General features: G+C 45.9%; 1 protein-coding gene across 1 annotated transcript in view; it reads left to right on the forward strand.

Annotated features, from left to right (window-relative positions):
- The window catches only part of LOC311112634 (uncharacterized protein), a 63613-nt gene that overhangs the window by 30869 nt on the left and 14636 nt on the right, over positions 1–18108 (forward strand). The window contains exons 5-9 of the mRNA XM_084155780.1: positions 773–908; positions 4379–4571; positions 5278–6561; positions 8825–9116; positions 14702–14999. Of these exons, the coding sequence (XP_084011906.1) occupies positions 773–908; positions 4379–4571; positions 5278–6561; positions 8825–9116; positions 14702–14999 (2203 nt within the window). The remainder of the gene's footprint in view (positions 1–772; positions 909–4378; positions 4572–5277; positions 6562–8824; positions 9117–14701; positions 15000–18108) is intronic.

Raw genomic sequence — 18108 nt, forward strand, 5'->3', positions numbered from 1 at the left:
GATGTCCTCTATGTTGTCCTAGCTCTATGATGATGTCCTCTATGTTGTCCTAGCTCTACGCTGATGTCCTCTATGTTGTCCTAGCTCTATCCTGATGTCCTCTATGTTGTCCTAGCTCCAGGCTGATGTCCTCTATGTTGTCCTAGCTCCAGGCTGATGTCCTCTATGTTGTCCTAGCTCTATCCTGATGTCCTCTATGTTGTCCTAGCTCTATGCTGATGTCCTCTATGTTGTCCTAGCTCTATCCTGATGTCCTCTATGTTGTCCTAGCTCTATGCTGATGTCCTCTATGTTGTCCTAGCTCTATGCTGATGTCCTCTATGTTGTCCTAGCTCTATACTGATGTCATCTATGTTGTCCTAGCTCTATACTGATGTCCTCTATGTTGTCCTAGCTCTATGCTGATGTCCTCTGTTGTCCTAGCTCTATGCTGATGTCCTCTATGTTGTCCTAGTTCTATGCTGATGTCCTCTATGTTGTCCTAGCTCTATGCTGATGTCCTCTATGTTGTCCTAGCTCTATGCTGATGTCCTCTATGTTGTCCTAGCTCTATGCTGATGTCCTCTATGTTGTCCTAGCTCTATACTGATGTCCTCTATGTTGTCCTAGCTCTATGCTGATGTCCTCTGTTGTCCTAGCTCTATGCTGATGTCCTCTATGTTGTCCTAGCTCTATGCTGATGTCCTCTGTTGTCCTAGCTCTATGCTGATGTCCTCTATGTTGTCCTAGCTCTATGCTCATGTCCTCCTTATGTGTTGTATTTCTACGTCAGGCGTCCAGAGATCACCATCCTTTCAGCAGAGCCGCTGGTGTCTAACACCTGGTTCCCCGGGGCTTCTGGGGGATTCCCTCCGCCCCCTCCTCCCGCCGCTCAGATCTGGGGCAGCAGTATACCTCCTACTATACAGGTAACTAACCCTCCTCTTCCTCCTCCTCCTCCTCCTCCTCCCACCACTATGACCTGGAGCAGCAGTATACCTCCAACTATACAGGTAACTAACCCTCCTCTTCCTCCTCCTCCTCTTCCTCCTCCCACCACTATGACCTGGGGCAGCAGTATACCTCCAACTATACAGGTAACTAACCCTGAATGTTGGTTTTCCGTCAATTTGTGGGCGTGGTCGAGGGGAATTGCTTATTATTACGTGAATACCGACTGGGACAATTATAATCAGATCACATTGTGATGTCATGATGTGGGGCAAAAGTTCCATCCCACCTGTTCAGGCTGAAATTCCAGGATTTTTTTCTTCAAACAACTCTTACACAAAAAGTGCATTATCATAATTTTCTAAATGTCTGAGTGTTATTTCGTCCTCATAGTTTGGAAATATTATTTTGTAAAACATGAAAATCACGTTTTTGAGTGCGCTGAGCCTTTAAAGCATTTTGCCATGGCTTATTCCGTGTTCTTATGTCATCTGATTATAACTAAATCAATGGGGGTCCCATGCCATGACATGTTTGGGCTTGGGCGGTGGTTGTATCAACAGTGAAGTTGACAGACCTGACTGTCTAGTTTTTGTTTTGGTGATTGTTAGTTCTCAAAGATGATCTTATTTTGGGTTCATTCCCGGGCTGTGCCACAACCGGCCGTGGCAAATTGGCCCAGTGTCGTCCGGGTTAGTGGATGGTTTGGCCCAGTGTCGTCCGGGTTAGGGGAGGGTTTGGCCCAGTGTCGTCCGGGTTAGGGGAGGGTTTGGCCCAGTGTCGTCCGGGTTAGGGGAGGGTTTGGCCCAGCGTCGTCCGGGTTAGGGGAGGGCTTGGCCCAGTGTCGTCCGGGTTAGGGGAGGGTTTGGCCCAGTGTCGTCCGGGTTAGGGGAGGGTTTGGCCCAGTGTCGTCCGGGTTAGGGGAGGGCTTGGCCCAGCGTCGTCCGGGTTAGGGGAGGGCTTGGCCCAGTGTCGTCCGGGTTAGGGGAGGGTTTGGCCCAGCGTCGTCCGGGTTAGGGGAGGGTTTGGCCCAGCGTCGTCCAGGTTAGGGGAGGGTTTGGCCCAGCGTCGTCCAGGTTAGGGGAGGGTTTGGCATGGGGGGCTTTATTTGGCTCATCTCGCCCTAGCGACTCCTTGTGGCGGGCCAGGTGCCTGCAGGCTGACCCCAGTCACCAGTTGAACAGTGTTTCCTCTGACACATTAGTGCGGAAAAAGGGTATAAATACAAAAAATTAAAAAAGACGATCTTATTTGAAAATATATTGTATTTATTTATAATTTATATATTGCTCCATTATCTTTTCTACAGACTTTATATATCTGGTTTTAGTCATTTAAGTTTACATTGAAAACGTTTTACCATCTAAAATATATATACAGTTGAAGTTGGAAGTTTACATACACTTAGGTTGGAGTCATTAAAACTTGTTTTTCAACCACTCCACAAATGTCTTGTTAACGAACTATAGTTTTGGCAAGTTGGTTAGGACATCTACTTTGTGCATGACACAAGTAATTTTTCCAACAATTGTTTACAGACAGATTATTTCACTTATAATTCACTGTATCACAATTCCAGTGGGTCAGAAGTTTACATACACTAAGTTGACTGTGCTTTCAAACAGCTTGGAAAATTCCAGAAAATGATGTCATGGCTTTAGAAGCTTCTGATAGGCTAATTGACATCATTTGAGTCAATTGGTGGTGTACCTGTGGATGTATTTCAAGGCCTACCTTCAAACTCAGTGCCTCTTTGCTTGACATCATGGGAAAATCAAAAGAAATCAGTCAAGACCTCAGAAAACAATTGTAAACCTCCACAAGTCTGGTTCATCCTTGGGAGCAATTTCCAAACGCCTGAAGGTACCACGTTCATCTGTACAAACAATAGTACGCAAGTATAAACACCATGGGACCATGCAGCCGTCATACCGCTCAGGAAGGAGACGCGTTCTGTCTCCTAGAGATGAACGTACTTTTGTGCGAAAAGTGCAAATCAATCCCAGAACAACAGCAAAGGACCTTGTGAAGATGCTGGAGGAAACAGGTACAAAAGTATCTATATCCACAGTAAAACGAGTCCTATATCGACATAACCTGAAAGGCCGCTCAGCAAGGAAGAAGCCACTGCTCCAAAACTGCCATAAAAAAGCCAGACTATGGTTTGCAACTGCACATGGGGATAAAGATCGTACTTTTTGGAGAAATGTCCTCTGGTCTGATGAAACAAAAATAGAACTGTTTGGCCATAATGACCATCGTTATGTTTGAAGGAAAAAGGGGGAACTTGCAAGCCGAAGAACACCATCCCAACCGTGAAGCACGGGGGTGGCAGCATCATGCTGTGGGGGTGCTTTGCTGCAGGAGGGACTGGTGCACTTCACAAAATAGATGGCATCATGAGGAAGGACAATTATGTGGATATATTGAAGCAACATCTCAAGACATCAGTCAGGAAGTTAAAACATGGTCGCAAATGGGTCTTCCAAATGGACAATGACCCCAAGCATACTTCCAAAGTTGTGGCAAAATGGCTTAAGGACAACAAAGTCAAGGTATTGGAGTGGCCATCACAAAGCCCTGACCTCAATCCTATAGAAAATGTGTGGGCAGAACTGAAAAAGCGTGTGCGAGCAAGGAGGCCTACAAACCTGATTCAGTTACACCAGCTCTGTCAGGGGGAATGGGCCAAAATTCACCCAACTTATTGTGGGAAGCTTGTGGAAGGCTACCCGAAACGTTTGACCCAAGTTAAACAATTTAAAGGCAATGCTACCAAATACTAATTGAGTGAATGTAAACTTCTGACCCACTGGCAATGTGATGAATGAAATAAAAGCTGAAATAAATCATTCTCTCTACTATTATTCTGACATTTCACATTCTTAAAATAAAGTGGTGATCCTAACTGACCTAAGACAGGGATTTTTTACTAGGATTAAATGTCAGGAATTGTGAAAAACTGAATTTAAATATATTTGGCTAAGGTGTATGTAAACTTCTGACTTCAACTGTATATACAGTACCAGTCAAAAGTTTGGACACACCTACTCATTCCAGGGTTTTTCTTTATTTTTTACTATTTTCTACATTGTAGAATAATGGTGAAGACATCAAAACTATGAAATAACACATATGGAATCATGTAGTAACCAAAAAAGTGTTTAAAAAATCAAAATATATTTTATATTTGAGATTCTTCAAAGTAGCCACCCTTTTGCCTTGATGACATCATGTAGTAACCGTGTGAATCAGGCGGGGGGGGGGGGAGCAAAACCATCATATATCACAAGGTTGACATCGCCCAACCCTAATAAATACCTGTCGAGGTTTTCAATATCTCTTTAAATATGTTCACTGTGTTTAGCCCTGACACACTTTGGGGTCGATTGGATGATTTGCTATAATCTGGGTTCTTTCTCCCTCACTCTCTCCCTCCCTCCCCCAGCCTCCCCCGTCCTATGATGAGGTGATTAGAGAGAAGAGACAGGAACAGGTTCAAGGGTTGCCTCCCTCCTCCTCCTCATCCTCCTCACCCCTACGCTCCGTCTCCACGACTACCATCGCTACGCAGACTGACACCGGACCTGAATCCTCAGTTCCAACCCACAGTCACGCCCCAGTCCAGAGAGGCTCAGTGGGTAAGAGGAGGGGAGGTTGAAAGCACATAGTAATCAGTTCTTAGAGTTCTGTTTTGGGGTTGTGGAGTTCTAGATTAGTTTCATGTTTTGAGGTATGGTTGAGAGGCTGTTTTGGGGTGTGGAGTTCTAGATTAGTTTCATGTTTTGAGGTATGGTTGAGAGGCTGTTTTGGGGTGTGGAGTTCTAGATTAGTTTTGTGGTATGGTTGAGAGGCTGTTTTGGGGTGTGGAGTTCTAGATTCGTTTCATGTTTTGTGGTATGGTTGAGAGGCTGTTTTGGGGTGTGGAGTTCTAGATTAGTTTCATGTTTTGAGGTATGGTTGAGAGGCTGTTTTGGGGTGTGGAGTTCTAGATTAGTTTCATGTTTTGTGGTATGGTTGAGAGGCTGTTTTGGGGTGTGGAGTTCTAGATTAGTTTCATGTTTTGAGGTATGGTTGAGAGGCTGTTTTGGGGTGTGGAGTTCTAGATTAGTTTCATGTTTTGAGGTATGGTTGAGAGGCTGTTTTGGAGTGTGGAGTTCTAGATTAGTTTCATGTTTTGAGGTATGGTTGAGAGGCTGTTTTGGGGTGTGGAGTTCTAGATTAGTTTCATGTTTTGAGGTATGGTTGAGAGGCTGTTTTGGGGTCCAACATCTGACATTAGGTCAAATTCATCCTACTTGTACTGGTGCTTGTTGCTTCAATGTGTGAATTGATGTTTGTTTGTAGCCAGGAGAGCTCCAAAGCCTCCCAGACCTTCTTATCCCTTTATATCCAAACCGTCGCACGCTGATGACACGACGTCGCACGCTGATGACACGACGGGGGCTGCTACTGCTACTGTCGACTCTCTGCTCTTCCTAGAAGACAGTCCAGCACTACACACACACACTCCGACCAGCAGACACACCGAGGACACCAGACCAGCAGCGTTTCACAGCGACCTCTTGACCTCTGATCCTTTCTCACCTCTGACCTCTGCCTCTGGCAGCCAGACCGACCATTGGGTGCAGTCCTCCTTGGTCCCGCCACCTCATTCAACTGTTGCCTTGACAACTCCCTCCGCCCCTCCTAACCATCCCAGGCCACACCCTCGCACAAAGAATAGCCTTCGACCAATCAGGCGAGAGGTCAAGGTTCAGACCCTGGTGAGGCTGGGACAGACTGGAAGTGAGGTCACAGAGAACCAGCATTTGAGTCATCAGGAGGGGAAATACCTTCAGGAGCTCCTGGACGCTTTCAGCTCTGATGATTGGGGCTTCCCTGATCACCATAGCAACGACAACGGAGAGAGCGACTCGGGAGGAGAAGAGGAGGAGGAAGACATGGGTACTCTGAGAGCCAGGATACAAGCCTTCGAGCTGCAGCAACAGGTAGAGGACCACGGTAACCGTACAGAAGATAGCCATGGAGACAACGGAGCGTTGCTAGGGCGGGGGAGACCTGAACCCCATCACAGAGTCCAGGCCCCGCCCAAACCGGCCCCTCCCGTTGCCCCCAAACCCTCCTCCTGCAAAGGACTCTGGCAAGGGGGAGGCTCGGTGGCGATGGCCGTGAACTTGACTGTTGATACAACCACCGCCCAGCCCAAACCCAGTGAGACCACCTCAAGTGCCCCCGTCCTTGCTCCTGTCTCTACCCTTAACCCTATTGTCCCAATCCCTGCACCCCGACCCCTGCTCCCTAGAAAGCCCCCCTCTGAACCCCTAAGACCAGACCGCCAGGCGGGGCAGACAGAGGGGACCCCCCCAATCCCTTGTCCTCCTCCAAGACCTCCAGTAGCACCCAGGACTAAACCCTCCGCAGACCTCCACAGCACCAACACTAAACCCTCCGCAGACCTCCACAGCACCAACACTAAACCCTCCGCAGACCTCCACAGCACCGACACTAAACCCTCCGCAGACCTCCACAGCACCAACACTAAACCCTCCGCAGACCTCCACAGCACCAACACTAAACCCTGTGTTGCTCGGAAGCCCACTGCCATGACATCATCCGGTAGAGCGAGTGGTAAGTGTGTGTTGAGCTCTAAAGCTACCCATGGCTGCGATATAACGGTGTGTTTGAGAAGCGTGAACGCCTGCTAACTGAGTCGTTTTCATCAAACATGGGGTTTTTCTCTTTTTATAGGATGTGTGTCAGAGAACGTGAAATAGTCCTAATTTGTTACTCAACCCACCAAGTGAAACACAAATGATTGTTTAGACTTTTTTTACAAATTCATAAAAAATGAAAAGCTGAAATGTCTTGAGTCAATAAGTATTCAACCCCTTTGTTACGGCAAGCCTAAATAAGTTCAGGGGTAAACGTTTGCTTAACAAGTCACATAATAAGTTGCATGGACTCAGTCTGTATGCAATAATAGTGTTTAACATGATTTTTGCATGACTACCTCATCTCTGTACCCCACACATACAATTATCTGTAAGGTCCCTCAGTCGAGCAGTGAATTTCAAACACAGATTCAACCACAAAGACCAGGGAGGTTTTCCAATGCCTCGCAAAAGAAGGGCACCTATTGGTAGATGGGTAAAAAAAAACAATAAACAGACATTGAATATCCCTTTGAGCGTGGTGAAGTTATTAATTGCACTTTGGATGGTGTATCAATACACCCAGTCACTACAAAAGATACAGGCTTCCTAACTCAGTTGCCGGAGAGGAAGGAAACCACTCAGGGATTTCACCATGAGGCCAATGGTGACTTTAAAACAGTTACAGAGTTTAATGGCCGTGATGGGAGAAAACTGAGGATGGATCAACAACATTGTAGTTACTCCACAATACTAACCTACATGACAGAGTGAAAAGAAGGAAGCTTTTACAGAATACAAATATTCCAAAACATGCATCCTTTTTGCAATAAGGCACTAAAGTAAAACTGCAAAAAATGTGGCAAAGCAATTAACTTTATGTCCTGAATACAAAGTGTTATGTTTGGGGAAAATCCAATACAACACATCACTGAGTACCACTCTTCATATTTTCAAGCATGGTGGTGGCTGCGTCATGTTATGGGTGTGCTTGTCATCGGCAAGGACTAGGGAGTTTTTTAGGATAAAAAGAAACGGAATACAGCTATAAGCACAGGCAGAATCCTAGAGGAAAACCTGGTTCAGTCTGCTTTACACCAGACACTGGGAGACAAGCGGTACCAGAGTGCCAAGTCTAGGTCCAAAAGGCTCCTTAACAGCTTCTACCCCCAAGCCATAAGACTCCTGAACAATTAACAATTAATAAAATGGCCACCTGGACTATTTACATTGACATCCCCCCTTTGTTTTTACACTGCTGCTACTCACTGTTTATTATCTATGCATAGTCACTTTACCCCTACCGACATGTACAAATTACCTCGACTAACCTGTACCCCCGCATATTGACTCGGTACCGGTACCCCCTTTATATACATGTTATTGTTATTTAATTTTTTACTCTAGTTTATTTAGTCAATATTTTCTTAGCTCTATTTCTTGAACTGCATTGTTGGTTACGGGCTTGTAAGTAAGCATTTCACTGTAAGGTCTACACCTGTTGTATTCGGCAAATGTGACAGATAACATTTGATTTGATTTGAAAGTCACCTTTCAGCAGGACGTTAGCCGAAAACACAAGGTCAGATCTACACTGGAGTTGATTACCAAGACAACCTTGATTGTTCCTGAGTGGCTTAGTTACAGTTTTGACTTAAATCGGCAAGATTTGAAAATGGGTTGTCAAGCAATGATCAACAACCAACTTGACAGAGCTTGAAGAATGTTTTAAAGAATAACGGGCAAATGTTGTACAATCCAGGTGTGGAAAGCTCTTAGAGACGTACCCAGAAAGACTCACAGCTGTAATCGCTGCCAAAGGTGATTCTAACATGTATTGACTCAGGGGTGTGAATACTTCTTTTAAATGAGATATTTATGTATTTCATTTTCAATACATTTGCAAAAATGTATCTTAAACGTGTATTCACTTTGTCATTATGGGTTATTGTATGGCGGAGAGAAAAAAATAATATTGAATCCATTTTGAATTCTGGCAACAACAAAATGTGGAATAAGTCAAGGGGCATTAACACAACAAAGTGAAGGAGTGTGAATATTTTCTGAATATAATTTCTGAGTATTTGACACCATTCCAGTCGCTCCCCTCGGCAGCCTCCTGTGATTATGCACATAACTTTACATGACTATTAAACTGTGACTGTAATTAAAATCTAAAATCATTTGTTTTGAACCCTCCTCTTTTCTCCTCTCCTCTCCACTTCCTGTGTCTGGACCAGCCGTCCCAGAGAACAGGAGACCTTCTCTGGCCTCCAAACCCTCCATCCAGACCTCAACCTCAGCTCCAGTCGCAGCCCCAGTCCAGGCTACAGCCCCGACCTTAGCCCCAGCTCCAGCCCCAGGGAGGTCTACTCCCCCAGCTCCAGCCCCAGTGAGGTCTACTCCCCCAGCTCCAGCCCCGGTGAGGTCTACTCCCCCAGCTCCAGCCCCAGTGAGGTCCACTCCCCCATCCTTACCTCCAGCTCCAGCCCAAAGGAAAACCCCACCGGTCTCCACAGAGTCTGAACCTCGGTAAGTCCAGAAAAAAAATCCAGAAAAACGCATGTTAAAAATGTTAGAAATTGATTTGCATTTTAATGAGGGAAATAAGTATTTGACACCCTCTCAATCAGAAAGATTTCTGGCTCCCAGGTGTCTTTTATACAGGTAACGAGCTGAGATTAGGAGCACACTCTTAAAGGGAGTGCTCCTAATCTCAGCTTGTTACCTGTATAAAAGACACCTGTCCACAGAAGCAATCAATTAATCAGATTCCAAACTCTCCACCATGGCCAAGACCAAAGAGCTCTCCAAGGATGTCAGGGACAAGATTGTAGACCTACACAAGGCTGGAATGGGCTACAAGACCATCGCCAAGCAGCTTGGTGAGAAGGTGACAACAGTTGGTGCGATTATTCGCAAATGGAAGAAACACAAAAGACTGTCAATCTCCCATGCAAGATCTCACCTCGTGGAGTTGCAATGATCATGACAACGGTGAGGAATCAGCCCAGAACTACACGGGAGGATCTTGTCAATGATCTCAAGGCAGCTGGGACCATAGTCACCAAGAAAACAATTGGTAACACACTACGCCGTGAAGGACTGAAATCCTGCCGCACCCGCAAGGTCCCCCTGCTCAAGAAAGCACATATACAGGGCCGTCTGAAGTTTGTCAATGAACATCTGAATGATTCAGAGGAGAACTGGGTGAAAGTGTTGTGGTCAGATGAGACCAAAATCGAGCTCTTTGGCATCAACTCAACTCGCCGTGTTTGGAGGAGGAGGAATGCTGCCTATGACCCCAAGAACACCATCCCCACCGTCAAACATGGAGGTGGAAACATTATGCTTTGGGGGTGTTTTTCTGCTAAGGGGACAGGACAACTTCACCGCATCAAAGGGACGATGAACGGGGCCATGTACCGTCAAATCTTGGGTGAGAACCTCCTTCCCTCAGCCAGGGCATTGAAAATGAGTCGTGGATGGGTATTCCAGCATGACAATGACCCAAAACACACGGACAAGGCAACAAAGGAGTGGCTCAAGAAGAAGCACATTAAGGTCCTGGAGTGCCTAGCCAGTCTCCAGACCTTAATCCCATAGAAAATCTGTGGAGGGAGCTGAAGGTTCGAGTTGCCAAACGTCAGCCTCGAAACCTTAATGACTTTGAGAAGATCTGCAAAGAGGAGTGGGACAAAATCCCTCCTGAGATGTGTGCAAACCTGGTGGCCAACTACAAGAAACGTCGGACATCTGTGATTGCCAACAAGGGTTTTGCCACCAAGTACTAAGTCATGTTTTGCAGAGGGGTCAAATACTTATTTCCCTCATTAAAATGCAAATGAATTCATAACATTTTTTTACATGCGTTTTTCAGGATTTTTTTGTTGTTATTCTGTCTCTCACTGTTCAAATAAACCTACCATTAAAATTATAGACTGATCATTTCTTTGTCAGTGGGCAAACGTACAAAATCAGCAGGGGATCAAATACTTTTTTCCCTCACTGTATGTATGTATATATACAGTGGGGAGAACAAGTATTTGATACACTGCCGATTTTGCAGGTTTTCCTACTTACCAAGCATGTAGAGGTCTGTAATTTTTATCATAGGTACACTTCAACTGTGAAAGACGGAATCTAAAACAAAAATCCAGAAAATCACATTGTATGATTTTTAAATAATTAATTTGCATTTTATTGCATGACATAAGTATTTGATACATCAGAAAAGCAGAACTTAATATTTGGTACAGAAACCTTTGTTTGCAATTACAGAGATCATACATTTCCTGTAGGTCTTGACCAGGTTTGCACACACTGCAGCAGGGATTTTGGCCCACTCCTCCATACAGACCTTCTCCAGATCCTTCAGGTTTCGGGGCTGTCGCTGGGCAATACGAACTTTCAGCTCCCTCCAAAGATTTTCTATTGGGTTCAGGTCTGGAGACTGGCTAGGCCACTCCAGGAACTTGTGATGCTTCTTACGGAGCCACTCCTTAGTTGCCCTGGCTGTGTGTTTCGGGTCGTTGTCATGCTGGAAGACCCAGCCACGACCCATCTTCAATGCTCTTACTGAGGGAAGGAGGTTGTTGGCCAAGATCTTGCGATACATGGCCCCATCCATCCTCCCCTCAATACGGTGCAGTCGTCCTGTCCCCTTTGCAGAAAAGCATCCCCAAAGAATGATGTTTCCACCTCCATGCTTCACGGTTGGGATGGTGTTCTTGGGGTTGTACTCATCCTTCTTCCTCCAAATGTAACCGGTGTGAAATGGCTAGCTAGTTAGCGGTGCGCGCAAGTGGCATTTAAATCGGTGACGTCACTCGCTCTGAGACATTGAAGTAGTTGTTTCCCTTGCTCTGCAAGGGCCGCGGCTTTTGTGGAGCGACGGGTAACGGTGCTTCGAGGGTGACTTTTGTCGATGTGTGCAGAGGGTCCCTGGTTCAAGCCCAGGTAGGGGCGAGGAGAGGGACGGAAGCAAAACTGTTACACAAACACGGCGAGTGGAGTTTAGACCAAAAATCTATATTTTTGTCTCATCAGACCACATGACCTTCTCCCATTCCTCCTCTGGATCATCCAGATGGTCATTGGCAAACTTCAGACGGGCCTGGACATGCGCTGGCTTGAGCAGGGGGACCTTGCGTGCGCTGCAGGATTTTAATCCATGACGGCGTAGTGTGTTACTAATGGTTTTCTTTGAGACTGTGGTCCCAGCTCTCTTCAGGTCATTGACCAGGTCCTGCAGTGTAGTTCTGGGCTGATCCCTCACCTTCCTCATGATCATTGATGCCCCATGAGGTGAGATCTTGCATGGAGCCCCAGACCGAGGGTGATTGACCGTCATCTTGAACTTCTTTCATTTTCTAATAATTGCGCCAACAGTTGTTACCTTCTCACCAAGCTGCTTGCCTATTGTCCTGTAGCCCATCCCAGCCTTGTGCAGGTCTACAATTTTATCCCTGATGTCCTTACACAGCTCTCTGGTCTTGGCCATTGTGGAGAGGTTGGAGTCTGTTTGATTGAGTGTGTGGACAGGTGTCTTTTATACAGGTAACGAGTTCAAACAGGTGCAGTTAATACAGGTAATGAGTGGAGAACAGGAGGGCTTCTTAAAGAAAAACTAACAGGTCTGTGAGAGCCGGAATTCTTACTGGTTGGTAGGTGATCAAATACTTATGTCATGCAATAAAATGTAAATTAATTACTTAAATATCATACAATGTGATTTTCTGGATTTTTTTACAGACCTCTACATGCTTTGTAAGTAGGAAAACCTGCAAAATCGGCAGTGTATCAAATACTTGTTCTCCCCACTGTATATATGTGTATATATATGTGTATATATGTATATATACACTGCTCAAAAAAATAAAGGGAACACTTAAACAACACAATGTAACTCCAAGTCAATCACACTTCTGTGAAATCAAACTGTCCACTTAGGAAGCGACACTGATTGACAATACATTTCACATGCTGTTGTGCAAATGGAATAGACAACAGGTGGAAATTATAGGCAATTAGCAAGACACCCCCAATAAAGGACTGGTTCTGCAGGTGGTGACCACAGACCACTTCTCAGTTCCTATGCTTCCTGGCTGATGTTTTGGTCACTTTTGAATGCTGGCGGTGCTTTCACTCTAGTGGTAGCATGAGACGGAGTCTACAACCCACACAAGTGGCTCAGGTAGTGCAGCTCATCCAGGATGACACATCAATGCGAGCTGTGGCAAGAAGGTATATATATATATATATACACACACACATAATGTATATGTATGTGTGTATATATGTATCTACACTGCTCAAAAAAATTAAGGGAACACTTAAACAACACATCCTAGATCTGAATGAATTAGATAATCTTATTAAATACTTTTTTCTTTACATAGTTGAATGTGCTGACAACAAAATCACACAAACATTATCAATGGAAATCAAATTTATCAACCCATGGAGGTCTGGATTTGGAGTCACCCTCAAAATTAAAGTGGGAAACCACACTACAGGCTGATCCAACTTTGATGTAATGTCCTTAAAACAAGTCAAAATGAGGCTCAGTAGTGTGTGTGGCCTCCACGTGCCTGTATGACCTCCCTACGCCTGGGCATGCTCCTGATGAGGTGGCGGATGGTCTCCTGAGGGATCTCCTCCCAGACCTGGACTAAAGCATCCGCCAACTCCTGGACAGTCTGTGGTGCAACGTGGCGTTGGTGGATGGAGCGAGACATGATGTCCCAGAAGTGCTCAATTGGATTCAGGTCTGGGGAACGGGCGGGCCAGTCCATAGCATCAATGCCTTCCTCTTGCAGGAACTGCTGACACACTCCAGCCACATGAGGTCTAGCATTGTCTTGCATTAGGAGGAACCCAGGGCCAACCGCACCAGCATATGGTCTCACAAGAGGTCTGAGGATCTCATCTCGGTACCTAATGGTAGTCAGGCTACCTCTGGCGAGCACATGGAGGGCTGTGCGGCCCCCCAAAGAAATGCCACCCCACACCATGACTGACCAACCGCCAAACCGGTCATGCTGGAGGATGTTGTAGGCAGCAGAACGTTCTCCACGGCGTCTCCAGACTCTGTCACGTCTGTCACATGTGCTCAGTGTGAACCTGCTTTCATCTGTGAAGAGCACAGGGCGCCAGTGGCGAATTTGCCAATCTTGGTGTTCTCTGGCAAATGCCAAATGTCCTGCACGGTTTTGGGATGTAAGCACAACCCCCACCTGTGGACGTCGGGCCCTCATACCACCCTCATGGAGTCTGTTTCTGACCGTTTGAGCAGACACATGCACATTTGTGGCCTGCTGGAGGTCATTTTGCAGGGCTCTGGCAGTGCTCCTCCTGCTCCTTCTTGCACAAAGGCGGAGGTAGCAGTCCTGCTGCTGGGTTGTTGCCCTCCTACGGCCTCCTCCACGTCTCCTGATGTACTGGCCTGTCTCCTGGTAGCGCCTCCATGCTCTGGACACTACGCTGACAGACACAGCAAACCTTCTTGCCACAGCTCGCATTGATGTGCCATCCTGGATGAGCTGCACTACCTGAGCCACTTGTGTGGGTTGTAGACTCCGTCTCATGCTACCAATAGAGTGAAAGCACCGCCAGCATTCAAAAGTGACCAAAACATCAGCCAGGAAGCATAGGAACTGAGAAGTGGTCTGTGGTCACCACCTGCAGAACCAGTCCTTTATTGGGGGTGTCTTGCTAATTGCCTATAATTTCCACCTGTTGTCTATTCCATTTGCACAACAGCATGTGACATTTATTGTCAATCAGTGTCGCTTCCTAAGTGGACAGTTTGATTTCACAGAAGTGTGATTGACTTGGAGTTACATTGTGTTGTTTAAGTGTTCCCTTTATTTTTTTGAGCAGTGTATATATATGTATAGTCCTCCTGGGTATCATGTAGGTGCTCTCAAAGTAGCAGAAATATACAATACTAATAAAATAGTATAATAGTCATGAACATCTCTCTTTATATATTCCAGACCACACACACTCTTAACCTCTCTCTCTCTCTCTCTCTCTCTCTCTCTCTCTCTGTCTGTCTCTGTCTCTGTCTCTGTCTCTCTCTGTCTCTCTCTCTCTCTCTCTTTGTGTCTCAGACCCCAGGGAGGGGTTAAGATGCTCCCCCTCCGCCCCCCTCCCATAAAGACTGTTCCTGGTCGACCCCCACCTCCCCAGGCTGTCTCTGCCTCGTCTGTCACATTAGCCAATCAGCCCCCTGCCCGGGCTGTCTCCGCCCCCTCTACTATATCATCCAATCAGCCATCCCCTCCCCAGGATGTCCCCGCCCCCTCTACTATATCATCCAATCAGCCGCAGGATCAGAGGGCACCAAAGAGAGGCCCCCCTCTACCCCCCCGACCCAAGCCTGGACATCCCCTGTACACGAGCTACATGGTAAATACAAACATCTACTTTGGCTATACACTGGCCGTACCCACGCTATACTGTATATACAAAAGTATGTGGTCACCCCTTAAAATTAGTGTATTCGGCTATTTCAGCCACGCCCGTTGCTGACAGGTGTATAAAATCGAGCACGCCGCCATGCAATCTCCATAGACAAAAACATTGGCAGTAGAATGGCCCGACTTTCAACGTGGCACCGTCACAGGATGCCACCTTTCCAAATCAGTTTGTCAGATTTCTGCCCTGCCCTGGGGCTGCCCCTGTTAGTGGGCATATTTTCCTTTGCCAATATAATCCATCCACCTGACAGGTGTGGCATATCAAGAAGCTGAGTTAAACAGCATGATCATTACACAGGTGCACCTTGTGCTGGGGACAATAAAAGGCCACTCTAAAATGTGCAGTTTTGTCACACAATAAAATGCCACAGATGTCTCAAGTTTTGAGGGAGCGTGTAATTGGCATGCAGACTGCAGGTATGTCCACCAGAGCTGTTGCCAGATAATTTTATGTTCATTTCTCTACCATACGCCGCCTCGAACGTTGTTTTAGAGAATTTGGCAGTACGTCCAACCGGCCTCACAACCACAGACCACGTGTACGGTGTCGTGTGGGCGAGCGGTTTGCTGATGTCAACATTGTGAACAGAGTGCCCCATGGTGGCGGTGGGGTTATGGTATGGGCAGGCATAAGCTACAGACAACCAACACAATTGCATTTTATCGATGGCAATTTGAATGCACTGAGATACCGTGACGAGATCCTGAGGTCCATTGTCGTGCCATTCATCCGCCGCCATCACCTCATGTTTCAGCATGATAATGCACGGCCCCATGTCACAAGGATCTGTCCACAATTCCTAGAAGCTGAAAATGTCCCAGTTCTTCCATGGCCTGCATACTTACCAGACATGTCACCCATTGAGCATGTTTGGGATGCTCTGGATCGACGTGTATGACAGCATATCCAGCAACTTTGCACAGCCATTGAAGAGGAGTGGGACAACATTCCACAGGCCACAATTAACAGCCTGATCAACTCTATGTGAAGGAGATGTGTCGTGCTGCATGAGGCAAATGGTGGTCACACCAGATACTGACTGGTTTTCTGGTCCACGCTCCTACTGTTTTTTTAAGGTGTCTGTGACCAAGTCATGTGAAATCCATAGATTAGGGCCTAATTTATTTATTTCAATTGACTGATTTTCCTTATGAACTGTAACTCAGTAAAATCTTTGAAATTGTTGCATGTTGCGTTTTATATTTTTGTTCATTATATGAGCTGAATTACTGTCTTACCTCAATTAGCCACCAAATCCCTAGTTTGAAAGCGACTGTTTTTCTGGAAGGTGTGCTGTGCCATGTTCCCACACCTGGGTCAGCCCCTAGCGATTTGAGTTCTAGCCAGTGAGCTTCAGCCCCTCCCATTTGAGTGACAGCTAGCAAGATGCACACACAGCAGAGAGAGAGAGAGAGAGAGAGAGAGAGAGAGAGAGAGAGAGAGAGAGAGAGAGAGAGAGAGAGAGAGAGAGAGAGAGAGAGAGAGAGAGAGAGAGAGAGAGAGAGAGAGAGAGAGAGAGAGAGAGAGAGAGAGAGAGAGAGAGAGAGAGAGAGAGAGAGAGAGAGAGAGAGAGAGAGAGAGAGAGAGGTGAGAGAGAGAGAGAGAGAGGAGAGAGAGAGAGAGAGAGAGAGAGAGAGAGAGAGAGGAGAGAGAGAGAGAGAGAGAGAGAGAGAGAGAGAGAGAGAGAGAGAGAGAGAGAGAGAGAGAGAGAGAGAGAAGAGAGAGAGAGAGAGAGAGAGAAGAGATCGATCACGCGTGTGCATCTGTGATGTAGATTATTGTGAACAATTTCGCTCATTAGCTCTACTTTCAGAACTACAGGATAAAAAGTTTTTTTTTTTTTTTTAAGTACCAGAGAATCTCTTTTAAGGTCAAGGTAAGGGTTTGCGTTTGGCTTAGTAGTTAAATTGTATTTGTGGTAAGGAAGGGCTATATTCCATATTGTCCTTTCCTGTGACTGAGTGATAATCCATGTGTTTCCTTTCTAATACCCATATGGAATACCACTGGAAATAGCAGAGCAGACTGCAATGGCAGGAATTCTAGAGAAGTCTCTTTCCAGGTAATGGGGCTTTAACATTAGTGTTGAGAGGATGGTTGGTAATGGGGCTTTAACATAGTGTTGAGAGGATGGTAGGTAATGGGGGTTTTAACATTAGTGTTGAGAGGGAGAGAGGATGGTAGGTAATGGGGCTTTAACATTAGTGTTGAGAGGATGGTAGGTAATGGGGTTTTAACATTAGGGTTGAGAGGATGGTAGGTAATGGGGCTTTAACATTAGTGTTGAGAGGAAAGAGGATGGTAGGTAATGGTGCTTTAACATTAGTGTTGAGAGGAGGGAGGATGGTAGGTAATGGCTTTAACATTAGTGTTGAGAGGAGAGAGGATGGTAGGTAATGGGCTTTAACATTAGTGTTGAGAGGATGGTAGGTAATGGGCTTTAATATAGTGTGTTGAGAGGAGAGAGGATGGTAGGTAATGGGGCTTTAATATTAGTGTTGAGAGGAGAGAGGATGGTAGGTAATGGGGCTTTAAAATAGTGTTGAGGGAAGGAGGAGGATGGTAGGTAATGGGGCTTTAACATTAGTGTTGAGAGGATGGGAGGTAATGGGGCTTTAACATTAGTGTGAGAGGATGGTAGGTAATGGGGCTTTAACATTAGTGTTGAGAGGATGGTAGGTAATGGGCTTTAACATTAGGGTTGAGAGGAAAGAGGATGGTAGGTAATGGGATTTTAACATTAGTGTTGAGAGGAGAGAGGATGGTAGGTAATGGGGCTTTAACATTAGTATTGAGAGGGGAGAGGGTGGTAGGTAATGGGGCTTTAACATTAGTGTTGAGAGGATGGTAGGTAATGGGGGCTTTAACCATTAGTGTTGAGAGGATGGTAGGTAATGGAGCTTTAACATTAGTGTTGAGAGATGGTAGGTAATGGGCTTTAACATAGGGTTGAGAGTGTGGATGGTAGGTAATGGGGCTTTAACATTAGTGTTAAGAGGATGGTAGGTAATGGGGCTTTAACATTTGTGTTGAGAGG

This window comes from Coregonus lavaretus, assembly GCF_964263955.1.
Source record: "Coregonus lavaretus genome assembly, chromosome: 39".
Lineage (NCBI taxonomy): Eukaryota > Metazoa > Chordata > Actinopteri > Salmoniformes > Salmonidae > Coregonus > Coregonus lavaretus.